Source organism: Anomaloglossus baeobatrachus, chromosome 7 (assembly GCF_048569485.1).
Source record: "Anomaloglossus baeobatrachus isolate aAnoBae1 chromosome 7, aAnoBae1.hap1, whole genome shotgun sequence".
NCBI classification, from domain to species: domain Eukaryota; kingdom Metazoa; phylum Chordata; class Amphibia; order Anura; family Aromobatidae; genus Anomaloglossus; species Anomaloglossus baeobatrachus.
The window spans coordinates 283,295,636-283,311,587 of record NC_134359.1 but is presented as its reverse complement, the minus strand read 5'-3'; the positions used below and the strand labels follow the sequence as shown (position 1 = coordinate 283,311,587).

Sequence of the window (15,952 nt, the reverse complement as noted above, 5' to 3'; positions counted from 1 at the left end):
GTGATGCAGAGCGCAGGATTGGGGATCGACGTGTCCGCGTGACGCAGAGCGCAGGATTGGGGGGCTGGACATGTCGTCTGTAGTTTTGCCAACTGGTTACTTATTTCCTAATCGTTCCCCCCCCCATTTCCGCGCCTCCTCGTGACATCGCTCACATTCCTCCTGCACCAGGTAATCCCTCGCACCCTGACCGGCCAGAAACACTGTGAACTCATCAAGTCATTGATAAACCTGTGGCACAGAAATGTCACCGCCATACTGTGCAGTATTAAAGGGGAGTCCTGCTCCTCTCTCTTCCGGAGGCGCTGCTGAGCTGACGTCAATCTGGATATCGTGCACTATATGGCGGCACACGGAGTCGTGGGGGCTTTGTTATTTGCTTTAACGCTCACTGCCCATTCATTACATTCTGGATGTTGTACTCCTTTAAGAAACTTCAGCAGGAGTTCCCGGTGAACCCCTCAGTGAGTCGTATAGTACGTGAGAAGCCGTGTGTGCGCAGAGCGAGGACATCCACGGGTACGGACTCCAGTCGTGTGATGGAAACAGCCTGTGCTTGTTTCTGCTGTCTCCACGTGAAATCTGTCCAAGAAGCTCTAATAGAAACAAGCTGTAGGAATGTATAGACCGAGAGCAGATCTATGTGTACCGCCATATACTGCCCCCCAGTCACAGCCCAAACTGACCGTAATTACCCCAATATAAATATGTGAATGTCCTATGTACAAGAATATAACTACTATAATACTGCCCCTATGTACAAGAATATAACTACTATAATACTGCCCCCTATGTACAAGAATATAGCTACTATAATACTGCCCCTATGTACAAGAATATAACTGCTATAATACTGCCCCTATGTACAAGAATATAACTACTATAATACTGCCCCTATGTACAAGAATATAACTGCTATAATACTGCCCCCTATGTACAAGAATATAACTACTATAATACTGCCTCCTATGTACAAGAATATAACTTCTATAATACTGCTCCTATGTACAAGAATATAACTACTATAATACTGCCCCTATGTACAAGAATATAACTGCTATAATACTGCCCCCTATGTACAAGAATATAACTGCTATAATACTGCCCCCTATGTACAAGAATATAACTACTATAATACTGCCCCCTATATATAAGAATATAACTACTATAATACTGCCCCCTATGTACAAGAATATAACTACTATAACTACTATAATACTGCCCCTATGTACAAGAATATAACTACTATAACTACTATAATACTACCCCTATGTACAAGAATATAACTGCTATAATACTGCCCCTATGTACAAGAATATAACTACTATAATACTGCCCCCTATATATAAGAATATAACTACTATAATACTGCTCCTATGTCCAAGAATATAACTACTATAATACTGCTCCTATGTACAGGAATATAACTGCTATAATAATGCCCCTATGTACAAGAATATAACTACTATAATACTGCTCCTATGTACAAGAATATAACTACTATAATACTGCCCCTATGTACAGGAATATAACTACTATAATACTGCCCCTATGTACAAGAATATAACTACTATAATACTGCCCCTATGTACAGGAATATAACTACTATAATACTGCCCCTATGTACAAGAATATAACTACTATAATACTGCCCCTATGTACAGGAATATAACTACTATAATACTGCCCCTATGTACAAGAATATAACTACTATAATACTGCCCCTATGTACAGGAATATAACTACTATAATACTGCCCCTATGTACAAGAATATAACTACTATAATACTGCCCCTATGTACAGGAATATAACTACTATAATACTGCTCCTATGTACAAGAATATAACTACTATAATACTGCCCCTATGTACAGGAATATAACTACTATAATACTGCCCCTATGTACAAGAATATAACTGCTATAATACTGCCCCCTATGTACAAGAATATAACTACTATAATACTGCCCCCTATATATAAGAATATAACTACTATAATACTGCCCCCTATGTACAAGAATATAACTACTATAACTACTATAATACTGCCCCTATGTACAAGAATATAACTACTATAACTACTATAATACTACCCCTATGTACAAGAATATAACTGCTATAATACTGCCCCTATGTATAAGAATATAACTACTATAATACTGCCCCCTATATATAAGAATATAACTACTATAATACTGCTCCTATGTCCAAGAATATAACTACTATAATACTGCTCCTATGTACAGGAATATAACTGCTATAATAATGCCCCTATGTACAAGAATATAACTACTATAATACTGCCCCTATGTACAAGAATATAACTACTATAATACTGCTCCTATGTACAAGAATATAACTACTATAATACTGCCCCCTATGTACAAGAATATAACTACTATAATACTGCCCCTATGTACAAGAATATAACTACTGTAATACCGCTCCTATGTACAAGAATGTAACTACTATAATACTGCCTCCTATGTACAAGAATATAACTTCTATAATACTGCCCCTATGTACAAGAATATAACTACTATAATACTTCCCCTATGTACAAGAATATAACTACTATAACTACTATAATACTGCCCCTATGTACAAGAATATAACTACTATAACTACTATAATACTACCCCTATGTACAAGAATATAACTGCTATAATACTGCCCCTATGTATAAGAATATAACTACTATAATACTGCCCCCTATATATAAGAATATAACTACTATAATACTGCTCCTATGTCCAAGAATATAACTACTATAATACTGCTCCTATGTACAGGAATATAACTGCTATAATAATGCCCCTATGTACAAGAATATAACTACTATAATACTGCCCCTATGTACAAGAATATAACTACTATAATACTGCCCCTATGTACAAGAATATAACTACTATAATACTGCTCCTATGTACAAGAATATAACTACTATAATACTGCCCCCTATGTACAAGAATATAACTACTATAATACTGCCCCTATGTACAAGAATATAACTACTATAATACCGCTCCTATGTACAAGAATGTAACTACTATAATACTGCCTCCTATGTACAAGAATATAACTTCTATAATACTGCCCCTATGTACAAGAATATAACTACTATAATACTTCCCCTATGTACAAGAATATAACTACTATAATACTGCCCCTATGTACAAGAATATATCTACTATAATACTGCTCCTATGTACAAGAATATAACTACTATAACTACTATAATACTACCCCTATGTACAAGAATATAACTACTATAACTACTATAATACTACCCCTATGTACAAGAATATAACTGCTATAATACTGCCCCTATGTACAAGAATATAACTACTATAACTACTATAATACTACCCCTATGTACAAGAATATAACTACTATAATACTACCCCTATGTACAAGAATATAACTGCTATAATACTGCCCCTATGTATAAGAATATAACTACTATAATACTGCCCCCTATATATAAGAATATAACTACTATAATACTGCTCCTATGTCCAAGAATATAACTACTATAATACTGCTCCTATGTACAGGAATATAACTGCTATAATAATGCCCCTATGTACAAGAATATAACTACTATAATACTGCCCCTATGTACAAGAATATAACTACTATAATACTGCCCCTATGTACAAGAATATAACTACTATAATACTGCTCCTATGTACAAGAATATAACTACTATAATACTGCCCCCTATGTACAAGAATATAACTACTATAATACTGCCCCTATGTACAAGAATATAACTACTATAATACCGCTCCTATGTACAAGAATGTAACTACTATAATACTGCCTCCTATGTACAAGAATATAACTTCTATAATACTGCCCCTATGTACAAGAATGTAACTACTATAATACTGCCCCTATGTACAAGAATATAACTACTATAATACTTCCCCTATGTACAAGAATATAACTACTATAATACTGCCCCTATGTACAAGAATATAACTACTATAATACTGCCCCTATGTACAAGAATATAACTACTATAATACTGCTCCTATGTACAAGAATATAACTGCTATAATACTGCCCCCTATGTAAAAGAATATAACTACTATAATACTGCCCCTATGTACAAGAATGTAACTACTATAATACTGCCTCCTATGTACAAGAATATAACTGCTATAATACTGCCCCCTATGTAAAAGAATATAACTACTATAATACTGCTCCCTATGTACAAGAATATAACTACTATAATACTTCCCCTATGTACAAGAATATAACTACTATAATACTGCCCCCTATGTACAAGAATATAACTACTATAATACTGCCTCCTATGTACAAGAATATAACTACTATAATACTGCTCCCTATGTACAAGAATATAACTACTATAATACTGCCCCCTATTTACAAGAATATAACTACTATAATACTGCCCCCTATTTACAAGAATATAACTACTATAATACTGCCCCTATGTACAAGAATATAACTACTATAATACTGCCCCCTATTTACAAGAATATAACTACTATAATACTGCCCCTATGTACAAGAATATAACTACTATAATACTGCCTCCTATGTACAAGAATATAACTACTATAATACTGCCCCCTATTTACAAGAATATAACTACTATAATACTGCTCCTATGTACAAGAATATAACTACTATAATACTGCCCCTATGTATAAGAATATAACTGCTATAATACTGCTCCTATGTACAAGAATATAACTACTATAATACTGCCCCTATGTACAAGAATATAACTACTATAATACTGCCCCTATGTATAAGAATATAACTACTATAATACTGCCCCTATGTACAAGAATATAACTACTATAATACTGCCTCCTATGTTCAAGAATATAACTGCTATAATACTGCCCCCTATTTACAAGAATATAACTACTATAATACTGCTCCCTATATACAAGAATATAACTACTATAATACTGCTCCATATGTACAAGAATATAACTACTATAATACTGCTCCTATGTACAAGAATATAACCACTATAATACTGCCCCTATGTACAAGAATATAACTACTATAATACTGCCCCTATGAACAAGAATATAACTACTATAATACTGCCCCTATGTACAAGAATATAACTACTATAATACTGCCCCTATGTACAAGAATATAACTACTATAATACTGCCCCTATGTACAGGAATATCACTACTATAATACTGCCCCTATGTACAAGAATATAACTAATATAATACTGCCCCTATGTACAAGAATATGGCTATGTGCCCACGCTACAGGATTTATCGCGGATTTGACGCGGATTTTGACGCGGATTTAGCGCGGATTTGCCGAAAATCTGCAGCACAGCTACTCCCCAGCCATTTCAATGGCATTTTGGAAATGCTGTGCCCATGCTGCGGATTTTTCCGCTGCGGATTTTGCCGCGGATTTTGATGCGGAACAAACTGCAGCATGTCAATTGTTTGGTGCGGATTTGGTGCGGATTTTCTGTTTTGAATGGGGAAAAAAAAAAAATAAAATCCGCATCAAAATCCGCGGCAAATCCGCGGTAAATCCGCGGCAAATCCGCGGGTGCGGATTTGCCGCGAAAGTTGCGGATTTTCAGGCAAAAAAATCCGCAGGGACCTTTTACTGTGGACACATAGCCTATAACTACTATAATACTGCCCTCTATGTACAAGAATATAACTACTATAATACTGCCCCTATTTACAAGAATATAACTACTATAATACTGCCCTCTATGTACAAGAATATAACCACTGTGCTGTTTTGAGATTTCCTTGGTATTCATGGTGTTCTTCATGGGGTTGTTTGGGCATCTCCTTGGTCTTCATGGTGTTGTTTGGACATCTCCTTGGTCTTCATGGGGTTGTTTGGACATCTCCTTGGTCTTCATGGTTTTGTTTGGAGATCTCCTTGGTCTTCATGGTGTTGTTTGGAGATCTCCTTGCTGTTCATGGTGTTGTTTGGAGATCTCCTTTGTCTTCATGGTGTTGTTTGGAGATCTCCTTGGTCTTCATGGTGTTGTTTGGAGATCTCCTTGGTCTTCATGGTGTTGTTTGGAGATCTCCTTGGTCTTCATGGTGTTGTTTGGAGATCTCCTTGGTCTTCATGGGGTTGTTTGGAGATCTCCTTGGTCTTCATGGTGTTGTTTGGAGATCTCCTTGGTCTTCATGGGGTTGTTTGGAGATCTCCTTGGTCTTCATGGTGTTGTTTGGAGATCTCCTTGGTCTTCATGGTGTTGTTTGGAGATCTCCTTGGTCTTCATGGTGTTGTTTGGAGATCTCCTTGGTCTTCATGGGGTTGTTTGGAGATCTCTTTGGTCTTCATGGGGTTGTTTGGAAATCTCCTTGGTCTTCATGGGGTTGTTTGGAGATCGCCTTGGTTTTCATGGTGTTGTTTCGAGATCGCCTTGGTCTTCATGGAGTTGTTTGGAAATCGCCTTGGTCTTCATGGTGTTGTTTGGAGACATCTTCATGGTGCTGTTTGGCGATCTCCTTGGTCTTCATGGTGCTGTTTTGAGATTTCCTTGGTATTCATGGTGTTCTTCTTGGTCTTCATGGTGTTGTTTGGAGATCTCCTTGGTCTTCATGGTGTTGTTTGGAGATCTCCTTGGTCTTCATGGTTTTGTTTGGAGATCTCCTTGGTCTTCATGGTGCTGTTTTGAGATTTCCTTGGTCTTCATTGGGTTGTTTGGAGATCTCCTTGCTGTCCATGGTGTTGTTTGGAGATCTCCTTTGTCTTCATGGTGTTGTTTGGAGATCTCCTTGGTCTTCATGGTGTTGTTTGGAGATCTCCTTGGTCTTCATGGTGTTGTTTGGAGATCTCCTTGGTCTTCATGGTGTTGTTTGGAGATCTCCTTGCTCTTCATGGTGTTGTTTGGAGATCTCCTTGCTCTTCATGGTGTTGTTTGGAGATCTCCTTGCTCTTCATGGTGTTGTTTGGAGATCTCCTTGGTCTTCATGGTGTTGTTTGGAGATCTCCTTGCTCTTCATGGTGTTGTTTGGAGATCTCCTTGGTCTTCATGGTGTTGTTTGGAGATCTCCTTGGTCTTCATGGGGTTGTTTGTACATCTCCTTGGTCTTCATGGGGTTGTTTTGGTTTGTGATGCCTCTTCTTAATTGTGTTGGTGACTTATGAAGGCTTCATAACAAAGGTGTGAATACATATGCACATGGCAATTTTTCTTTATTATTTAATTTGGCCTATATTTTTCTCACGTCACTCCCCCACCGTAGACTATTTAGTGCTGATGAATCACACCCAAATCTGAGTACAAAAATATTGAAACACAGGTTGTAATATAACTAAATAGATACAAAGCCAAGGGGTGAATACTTTTGCAACGCAGTGTAACTATTATAATACGGTAGTTTCCTTTCCTGGTAACGTTCCCTCTTTCTCGGCAGACGCGGCCGCTCCGGTGCAGAGATGTCGCTGTAGGTTATGACCTCGAGTAAGAATCCAAGATTCAACCATTTTTCAACTGGTGCCACAAGCGAAGAGGACACCGACGGGGTACAGGGCACCGTCCTCGCTTCCCTCTCTTTGCTCCCCTGTTCTCCTCCTTTCCTCCCGTCTTTTCCATCCGTTGCTTCTCGTCTTATTTATATTCTTATGTCTTTCTTATTTTTCCTAGACCAGAATGGAGACCACGTTCGGCCCGGCATTCACAGCGGTGACCACCATCACTAAAGGTAACACAGACCACCTACCGCCGCCGGGAAGGGGGGGGAGACTAATGCAAAGATAGAGTAAATCTTCATGTCCTCCGTTGTCTCCAGCGGACGGTACCAACACCTTCAAGCAGCACCGCAGGACGCCCTCCTCATCCAGCACCTTAACCTTCTCCCCTCGCGATGAAGACGATGTCATGGTAAGAAGAAGCCCACTCTAAGGAGTGGTGTCAGGGGGGGACTGTCTGAAGCGCGCCTCTTATTTCAGCCATGTCTCCTGATAGCCTCAAACACATGCACACTTGACCTGATTGAGCATGCATGTCCGTACAGCGCTGGGAATGCAACGGAGATCAGACCCCGTACACATTGTATGGTCAAGTGCTCCTGCCAAAAATGAGACATGTCCTGCTACTGACCCCCCCTCTATGTATGCTCCTCTACTATCAAAAGGATTGGACATGCTGAAAAACAACAGGCCTGATCTTCCCTCCCAATTGTCGTCACATAAATGAACAGCAGCTGCCACCAACTACTCCTTTTCACCCACCTTCCCCTCCGTCTATATGCATGCTCTGCTCGGCCGAGCATGCATGTGTTCTGAATGGCAGCAATCCACTGTCACACCTGTATAATGAATGGATTGGACATGCTGAAATCCAACATGCCCAATCCTTCTCTACAATTTCATATTGGGTCCCATACTCTAAATGGTCAGCTGCTCCTGCTTCTCTGATCTATTACTACTGACTCACATCACCGCCGTATATATGCACGCTCTGCTCAGTGGAGCATATACATGTGTTCTTAATGGCAGAAACCCACTGTCACACCTGTATAATGAATGGATTGGACATGCTGAAATCCAACATGCCCAATTTTTCTCTCCAATTTCATCATATCAGGCCCCATACAGTGTAGATGGTCAGCTGCTCCTGCTTCCTGATCTATTCCTACTGACTCACATCACTGCCGTATATATGCACGCTCTGCTCAGCGGAGCATACATGTGCTCTTAATGGCAGAAACCAACTGTCAGTCACTTGTATTATGAAAGGATTGGACATGCTGAAATCCAACATGCCTAATCCCTCCCCATACACATTAAATGATCAGTTGCTCCAGCTTCCCCTAGCTATATATGCACGCTCTGTTCAGCAGAGTATACATGTGTTATTAGTGGCAGTAACCCAGTCTCCGTCACCTGTATAATGAAAGGATTGGACATGCTGAAATCCAACATGCCTAATCCCTCCCCATACACATTAGATGATCAGTTGCTCCAGCTTCCCTAGTGATATATATGTACGCTCTGCTCAGCAGAGCATACATGTGTTCTCAGTGGCAGTAATACAGTGTCAGTCATCTGTATAAAGGAATCGAGTGGACATGCTGATATCCAACATGCCTGATCTGTCCCCCATACACATTAGATGATCAGTTGCTCCAGTTTCCCACCAGCTATATATGCACGCTCTGCTCAGCAGAGCATACATGTGTTCTTAATAACAGAAACCCACTGTCAGTCACCTGTATAATGAAAGGATTGGACATGCTGAAATCTAACATGCCTGATCCCCATGCACATTAGATGATCAGTTGCTCCAGCTTCCCCCAGCTATATATGCACGCTCTGCTCAGCAGAGCATACATGTGTTCTCAGTGGCAGTCACCTTTATAATGAAAGGATTGGACATGCTGAAATCCAACATGCCTGATCCCTCCCCCATACACATTAGATGATCAGTCCTCCAGCTTTCCCCAGCTATTCCTAGTGACCCCCCTTACCCCGTACGTATGTACACTCTGCTTTGCAGCGCATGCATGTGTTCTTAGTGGCAGTAACCCACTGTCACACCTGTATAATGAAAGGATTGCACATGCTGAAATCCAATATGTCCAATCTTCGTGGAAGCGTCTGGGCCACCAATATGCATTCCGTGGCCACTCTATAACTTATCATCAGCACGGCCCACATATAAACAGTATATTTAGTGCATCCCGACCACAAAGGGGTTAAACATTCCTAGTGGGACTATCATTCCTGCTATATGTTGGGGTCTCGCCCCCCCGGCTCTCGGTAGAGCCCCCTCCTTCCTCGGCCTCCTCACATCTCCAGCAGGAAGCGGCTGAATTGAATTGGAGGAAGTGTCTGCATATACACTCAGAGCGGCTCTGCCAGGACGGAGAGCGGAGCGGCCACTGATCCTCAGGGTGACCGGAGCCCCGCTCGTACTGGCAATGCGGGCAGATGCGTCCGACACCCCGAGATCAGCGCAGATCCCGCTAGAAGGGAGCGTCCACCTAATCCGAAAATGTGACCCTCCTAGATTGGGCGGCTGAGGATGACGGGTGTATAGCGGGTCACGGACTGGGTCATTTCACGCTACTCATGGCTGCATCCCCCCGTTTCTTCTCTCCGTAGCCCCCCATCAGCACCTCCCGGCGGTCGGACTCGGCCATATCTGTCCGCTCCCTGCACTCCGAGTCCAACATGCCCTTGCGCTCCACGTTCTCTCTCCATGAAGAAGAGGAAGAACCGGTAAGCGGAAAATCTTACAGGAGCTGCAAGTAGTCGGGCGCCGGCGTGTGTCCATGTTGCGTCCTGAAAATGTATATTTTTTTCTATTTGCATTGTGCCGTTACTCTGCTGCTCCTCCTGGAAATATCTGGAGGAAAAATGGCGACTGACTGTTGCATTCATTTTTTCCTGTTCCTACACAATCAATTTATTAATACATTTCCAGGAGGAATAACAGAGGAATGAAAATAGGCTCTAGAAAGATGTTTTTTTTCAGTAGAAAAAGCTATATAATAGCGTGTATGGATGACTTCGGGAGGGTAAAGCAGGGCGGACGTGCCGGATTTATTCACCCCTGTCTCCATACAGGACCCCCTGGTGTTTGCGGAGCAGCCCTCGGTGAAGCTTTGCTGCCAGCTGTGCTGCAGTGTTTTTAAAGACCCTGTTATTACCACGTGTGGGGTAAGTGACCACCCTAAGTACAGAAACCCCTTAAAGGGATTGTCCAGTCTCATGCACTCTAACCTCCTGTTGCCTAATGGAAAGTTCTGCATGTTGTATGTCACATACTGTATTTTCTGGTTTGTAGGACGCACTTTTTTTCCCCCCAAACTTTGGGGAAAATGGGGGTGCGTCTTGCAAACCACATATGGCTTACTGTGGTGGCATAGGGTCGGCGATACGGAGGGCTCAGAGGCGGTGTAACTGCAGTGTAGCAGCTTAGGAGGGTTAGTGTACGGCAACAGAGGGTCAGCAATTGATCTCTCGGTGGGCTCGGAAGAGGGGATGTCGTGACTCAAAAGGATCAGTGTGCGGCAGCGGAGGGTCGACGATACTTTGGGCTCGTAGGGTGACACGGCGGCAGGCACCATTGATCTGCGGGCTGCTTTGAATTGCCAGCGGTTGACGCGATGGACTTCAAGAAAATGGCCGTGGAGGCCAATCTGCGCACGTGTTGCCTCCAGAGCCATTTTCTTGAAGTCCATCACGTCAACGGTCGGCGATACAATGGAGCCCGCAGTCCGCCGGCAGATCAATGGCACTCGCCGCCACGACACCCCACAAGCCTGCAGTATCACCGACCCTCCGCTGCCGCACACTGATCCTCCTCAGCCACGACACGCCCTCCTCCGAACCCACCAGCAGATCAACGGTACCGCCACCGTGACACCCACAAGCCCACAGTATCGTCAACCCTCCACACACTGACCCTCTTGAGCCGTAACACCCTCTCCTCCGAATCCGCAGCATCGCTGACCCTCCTGAGCCGCGACACCCCCTCCTCCGAATCCGCAGCATCGCTGACCCTCCTGAGCCACGACACCCCCTCCTCCGAATCCGCAGCATCGCTGACCCTCCTGAGCCGCGACACCCTCTCCTCCGAATCCGCAGCATCGCTGAGCCGCGACACCCCCTCCTCCTAATCCGCAGCATCGCTGACCCTCCTGAGCCGCGACACCCTCTCCTCCGAATCCGCAGCATCGCTGAGCCGCGACACCCCCTCCTCCGAATCCGCAGCATCGCTGACCTTCCTGAGCCGCGAAACCCCCTCCTCCTAATCCGCAGCATCGCTGACCCTCCTGAGTCGCGACACCCTCTCCTCCGAATCCGCAGCATCGCTGACCCTCCTGAGACGCGACACCCTCTCCTCCGAATCCGCAGCATCGCTGACCCTCTTGAGCCGCGACACCCCCTCCTCCGAATCCGCAGCATCGCTGACCCTCTTGAGCCGCGACACCCCCTCCTCCTAATCCGCAGCATCGCTGACCCTCCTGAGCCGCGATACCCTCTCCTCCGAATCCACAGCATCGCTGACCCTCTTGAGCCGCGACACCCCCTCCTCCTAATCCGCAGCATCGCTGACCCTCCTGAGCCGCGATACCCTCTCCTCCGAATCCACAGCATCGCTGACCCTCTTGAGCCGCGACACCCCCTCCTCCTAATCCGCAGCATCGCTGACCCTCCTGAGCCGCAACACCCTCTCCTCCGAATCCGCAGCATCACTTACCCTCCTGAGCCGCGACACCCCCTCCTCCGAATCCGCAGCATCGCTGACCCTCCTGAACAGCGACACCCCCTCCTCCGAATCCGCAGCATCGCTGACCCTCCTGAGCCGCAACACCCTCTCCTCCGAATCCGCAGCATCACTGACCTTCCTGAGCCGCGACACCCCCTCCTCCGAATCCGCAGCATCGCTGACCCTCCTGAACAGCGACACCCCCTCCTCCGAATACGCAGCATCGCTGACCCTCCTGAGCCGCAACACCCTCTCCTCCGAATCCGCAGCATCACTTACCCTCCTGAGCCGCGACACCCCCTCCTCCGAATCCGCAGCATCGCTGACCCTCCTGAACAGCGACACCCCCTCCTCCGAATCCGCAGCATCGCTGACCCTCCTGAGCCGCAACACCCTCTCCTCCGAATCCGCAGCATCACTGACCTTCCTGAGCCGCGACACCCCCTCCTCCGAATCCGCAGCATCGCTGACCCTCCTGAACAGCGACACCCCCTCCTCCGAATCCGCAGCATCGCTGACCCTCCTGAGTCGCGACACCCCCTCCTCCGAATCCGCAGCATCGCTGAGCCGCGACACCCCCTCCTCCGAATCCACAGCATCGCTGACCCTCCTGAGCCGCAACACCCCCTCCTCCAAATCCGCAGCATCGCTGACCCTCCTGAGCCGCGACACCCCCTCCTCCGAATCCACAGCATCGCTGACCCTCCTGAGCCGCGACACCCCCTCCTCCGAATCCGCAGCATCGCTGACCCTCTTGAGCCGCGACACCTTCTCCGAATCCGCAGCATCGCTGATCCTCCTGAGCCGCAACACCCCCTCCTCCGAATCCGCTGCATCGCCGACCCTCCTGAGCCGCAACACCCCCTCCTCCGAATCCGCTGCATCGCCGACCCTGCCTCCTGTGACCTTCCTGAGCCGCTCCCCCCCTGGCTAGCTAATATAAGAGGCACTAGGATTATAAGACTGACCCTCATTTTTACAGTAAATATTTTTTTCCTATTTTCCTCCTTCAAATTTGGGGTGCGTCTTATAATCCAGTGCGTCTTATAAAACGAAAAAAATACAGCATATCCGTCTTTCAATATCTTTGAAACCCGAAAACCTGCCCTGTTTCTGCAGCTGAAGGTTTGTTACAGTGTGTCAGGGACTTGTGCAGATACATTGAGTGATGCCCGGCAGCAAGCAGAGGTATTGCAGAGGATCCCTGTGCAGTGAGTGCAGTATCTGTTGGGGGTAGTAGTTGTAATCCTGGAGATTGCACACGTCTCAGCCTGCCAATATCTGTGGGGTAAGACATTTGTTGATGGACCCGGGTTTTGGCAGCGATGGGCGGCAGCGTGTCGTTTGGCAGGCGGCAGCGCTTCTTGGCCGGAGGCGACTCCGCACCTGTAGCTACATCTGTCCTCAGCGCCTGCCGGGAACATGGAGTAAGAGGACTTCTCACATCAGCCGTCATATCTGCAGGAAACCGTGCGCGTCCAGTATAGACGCCAGCATCCCAGTCATGGCTGATAACAGAGGACAATAGATAGCAGTCAGAAATGAGACTGAGTGAAGGTTAGTGCTCCTTTAATGGCTGAAATTTGCAGATCCCCCTCGTAAAGGTCAGCTCTCTGCCCTCCCCCCGGAAACCTGCGAGCGCGGCCATGGAAAGTCCTGCAGCAGGAAGCCCTCGCGTTTCGTGCCCAGTATTGCTTAACAGCCGGCACAGGAAGGGGGCAGGGAGCCGGCGTTATCTCAGGCCACGGCTCCGGGGACCAGTACAGGCCAGAAAACACAGGGAAAGTACCGGAGCCAGGCGTCCTGCACAGCCAGCGCCGAGACGCGAGACCCCCAAATGTAGAAAGGACAGAAGAGAGAAGTGAAAAGGGGAAGAAGAAGGGGAAGTGTCAGAAATACAGAGAAGAGCGGACTGACGGTGTATACATGTGTGCCGTATACAGAGTGTGTAGTGATCGGCCCTGATAAAGGTCTTGTGGGGTGTTCCCGGTAAACGGCAGGTCTTGTGGGGTGTTCCCGGTATACGGCAGGTCTTGTGGGGTGTTCCCGGTATACGGCAGGTCTTGTGGGGTGTTCCCGGTATACGGCAGGTCTTGTGCGGTGTTCCCGGTATACAGCAGGTCTTGTGGGGTGTTCCTGGTATACAGCAGGTCTTGTGGGGTGTTCCCGGTATACGGCAGGTCTTGTGGGGTGTTCCCGGTATACAGCAGGTCTTGTGGGGTGTTCCCGGTATACGGCAGGTCTTGTGGGGTGTTCCCGGTATACAGCAGGTCTTGTGGGGTGTTCCCGGTATACGGCAGGTCTTGTGGGGTGTTCTCGGTATACGGCAGATCTTATGGGGTATTCTCGGTATACGGCAGGTCTTGTGGGGTGTTTCCAGTATACGGCAGGTCTTGTGGGGTGTTCCCAAGGTGTTCCGGGTATACGGCAGGTCTTGTGGGGTGTTCCTGGTATACGGCAGGTCTTGTGTGGTGTTCCCGGTATACGGCAGGTCTTGTAGGGTGTTCCCGGTATACGGCAGGTCTTGTGGGGTGTTCCCGGTATATGGCAGGTCTTGTAGGGTGTTCCCGGTATACGGCAGGTCTTGTGGGGTGTTCCCGGTATACGGCAGGTCTTGTAGGGTGTTCCCGGTATACGGCAGGTCTTGTGGGGTGTACTTTGTATACGGCAGGTCTTGTGGGGTGTTCCTGGTATACGGCAGGTCTTGTGTGGTGTTCCCGGTATACGGCAGGTCTTGTAGGGTGTTCCCGGTATACGGCAGGTCTTGTGGGGTGTTCCCGGTATATGGCAGGTCTTGTAGGGTGTTCCCGGTATACGGCAGGTCTTGTGGGGTGTTCCCGGTATACGGTAGGTCTTGTAGGGTGTTCCCGGTATACGGCAGGTCTTGTGGGGTGTACTTTGTATACGGCAGGTCTTGTGGGGTGTTCCTGGTATACGGCAGGTCTTGTGTGGTGTTCCCGGTATACGGCAGGTCTTGTAGGGTGTTCCCGGTATACGGCAGGTCTTGTGGGGTGTTCCCGGTATATGGCAGGTCTTGTAGGGTGTTCCCGGTATACGGCAGGTCTTGTGGGGTGTTCCCGGTATACGGCAGGTCTTGTGGGGTGTTCCCGGTATTCGGCAGGTCTTGGTGGGTGTTCCCAAGGTGTTCCCGGTATACGGCAGGTCTTGTGAGGTGTTCCTGATATACGGCAGGTCTTGTGGGGTGTTTCAGATTATGGGCGCTCTGGATTTATTAATGGAAATGGGGAGTGAGGCCTTTCTCATCACACAAAATAGACACTGACGCCTTGTCAAAAAATGTTCCCGCTGGCTCTGATAGAAAGATGTCCGATCGCACAGAGCATCGCAGCTCACTGTATATGGGGCTACATATCTGCAGACAGGTCAGAGGGCCCATTGCTGACCCCTGTCACCCACCTACACTGGGCACATGAGCATCACGACTGGACCAGGAGTAATGGTGGAAGGCTCTTGGTCTGATGAATCCCAATTTTCCATCATCTGGACGGCCGGTGTGTGTCCTTTCTCTGCTTGCCTCATCGTTAGGCCACTAGGTGGCGCCGTTAGTATCAGTCATTGGCTCGATGGTAAAATAAATAGGTTAATCTTCTCTCCCCCCTTCCTATGTGGATTATGTGACTGCAGTGGATTGGAGGACGGATTGATAAAGCGGTGGAGACGGGTGTAAAGTATAATGTACATGTATGTGCTAGGAGAGCGCGCTGAATG

General features: G+C 46.3%; 1 protein-coding gene across 6 annotated transcripts in view; it reads left to right on the top strand.

The window, feature by feature from the left end:
• Positions 1-15,952, top strand: part of TRAF7 (TNF receptor associated factor 7) — a 37,899-nt gene that overhangs the window by 8,008 nt on the left and 13,939 nt on the right. For 5 of the 6 annotated variants that reach the window (XM_075318298.1, XM_075318293.1, XM_075318294.1 and 2 more), the window contains exons 2-6: positions 7,419-7,527; positions 7,649-7,706; positions 7,794-7,885; positions 10,111-10,227; positions 10,576-10,668. In XM_075318298.1, coding sequence (XP_075174413.1) covers positions 7,456-7,527; positions 7,649-7,706; positions 7,794-7,885; positions 10,111-10,227; positions 10,576-10,668 — 432 coding nt within the window. In that variant the 5' untranslated portion in view covers positions 7,419-7,455. Of the gene's footprint in view, positions 1-7,418; positions 7,535-7,648; positions 7,707-7,793; positions 7,886-10,110; positions 10,228-10,575; positions 10,669-15,952 lie in introns of those variants that run through there. The other variant, XM_075318299.1, reaches the window with a different exon arrangement.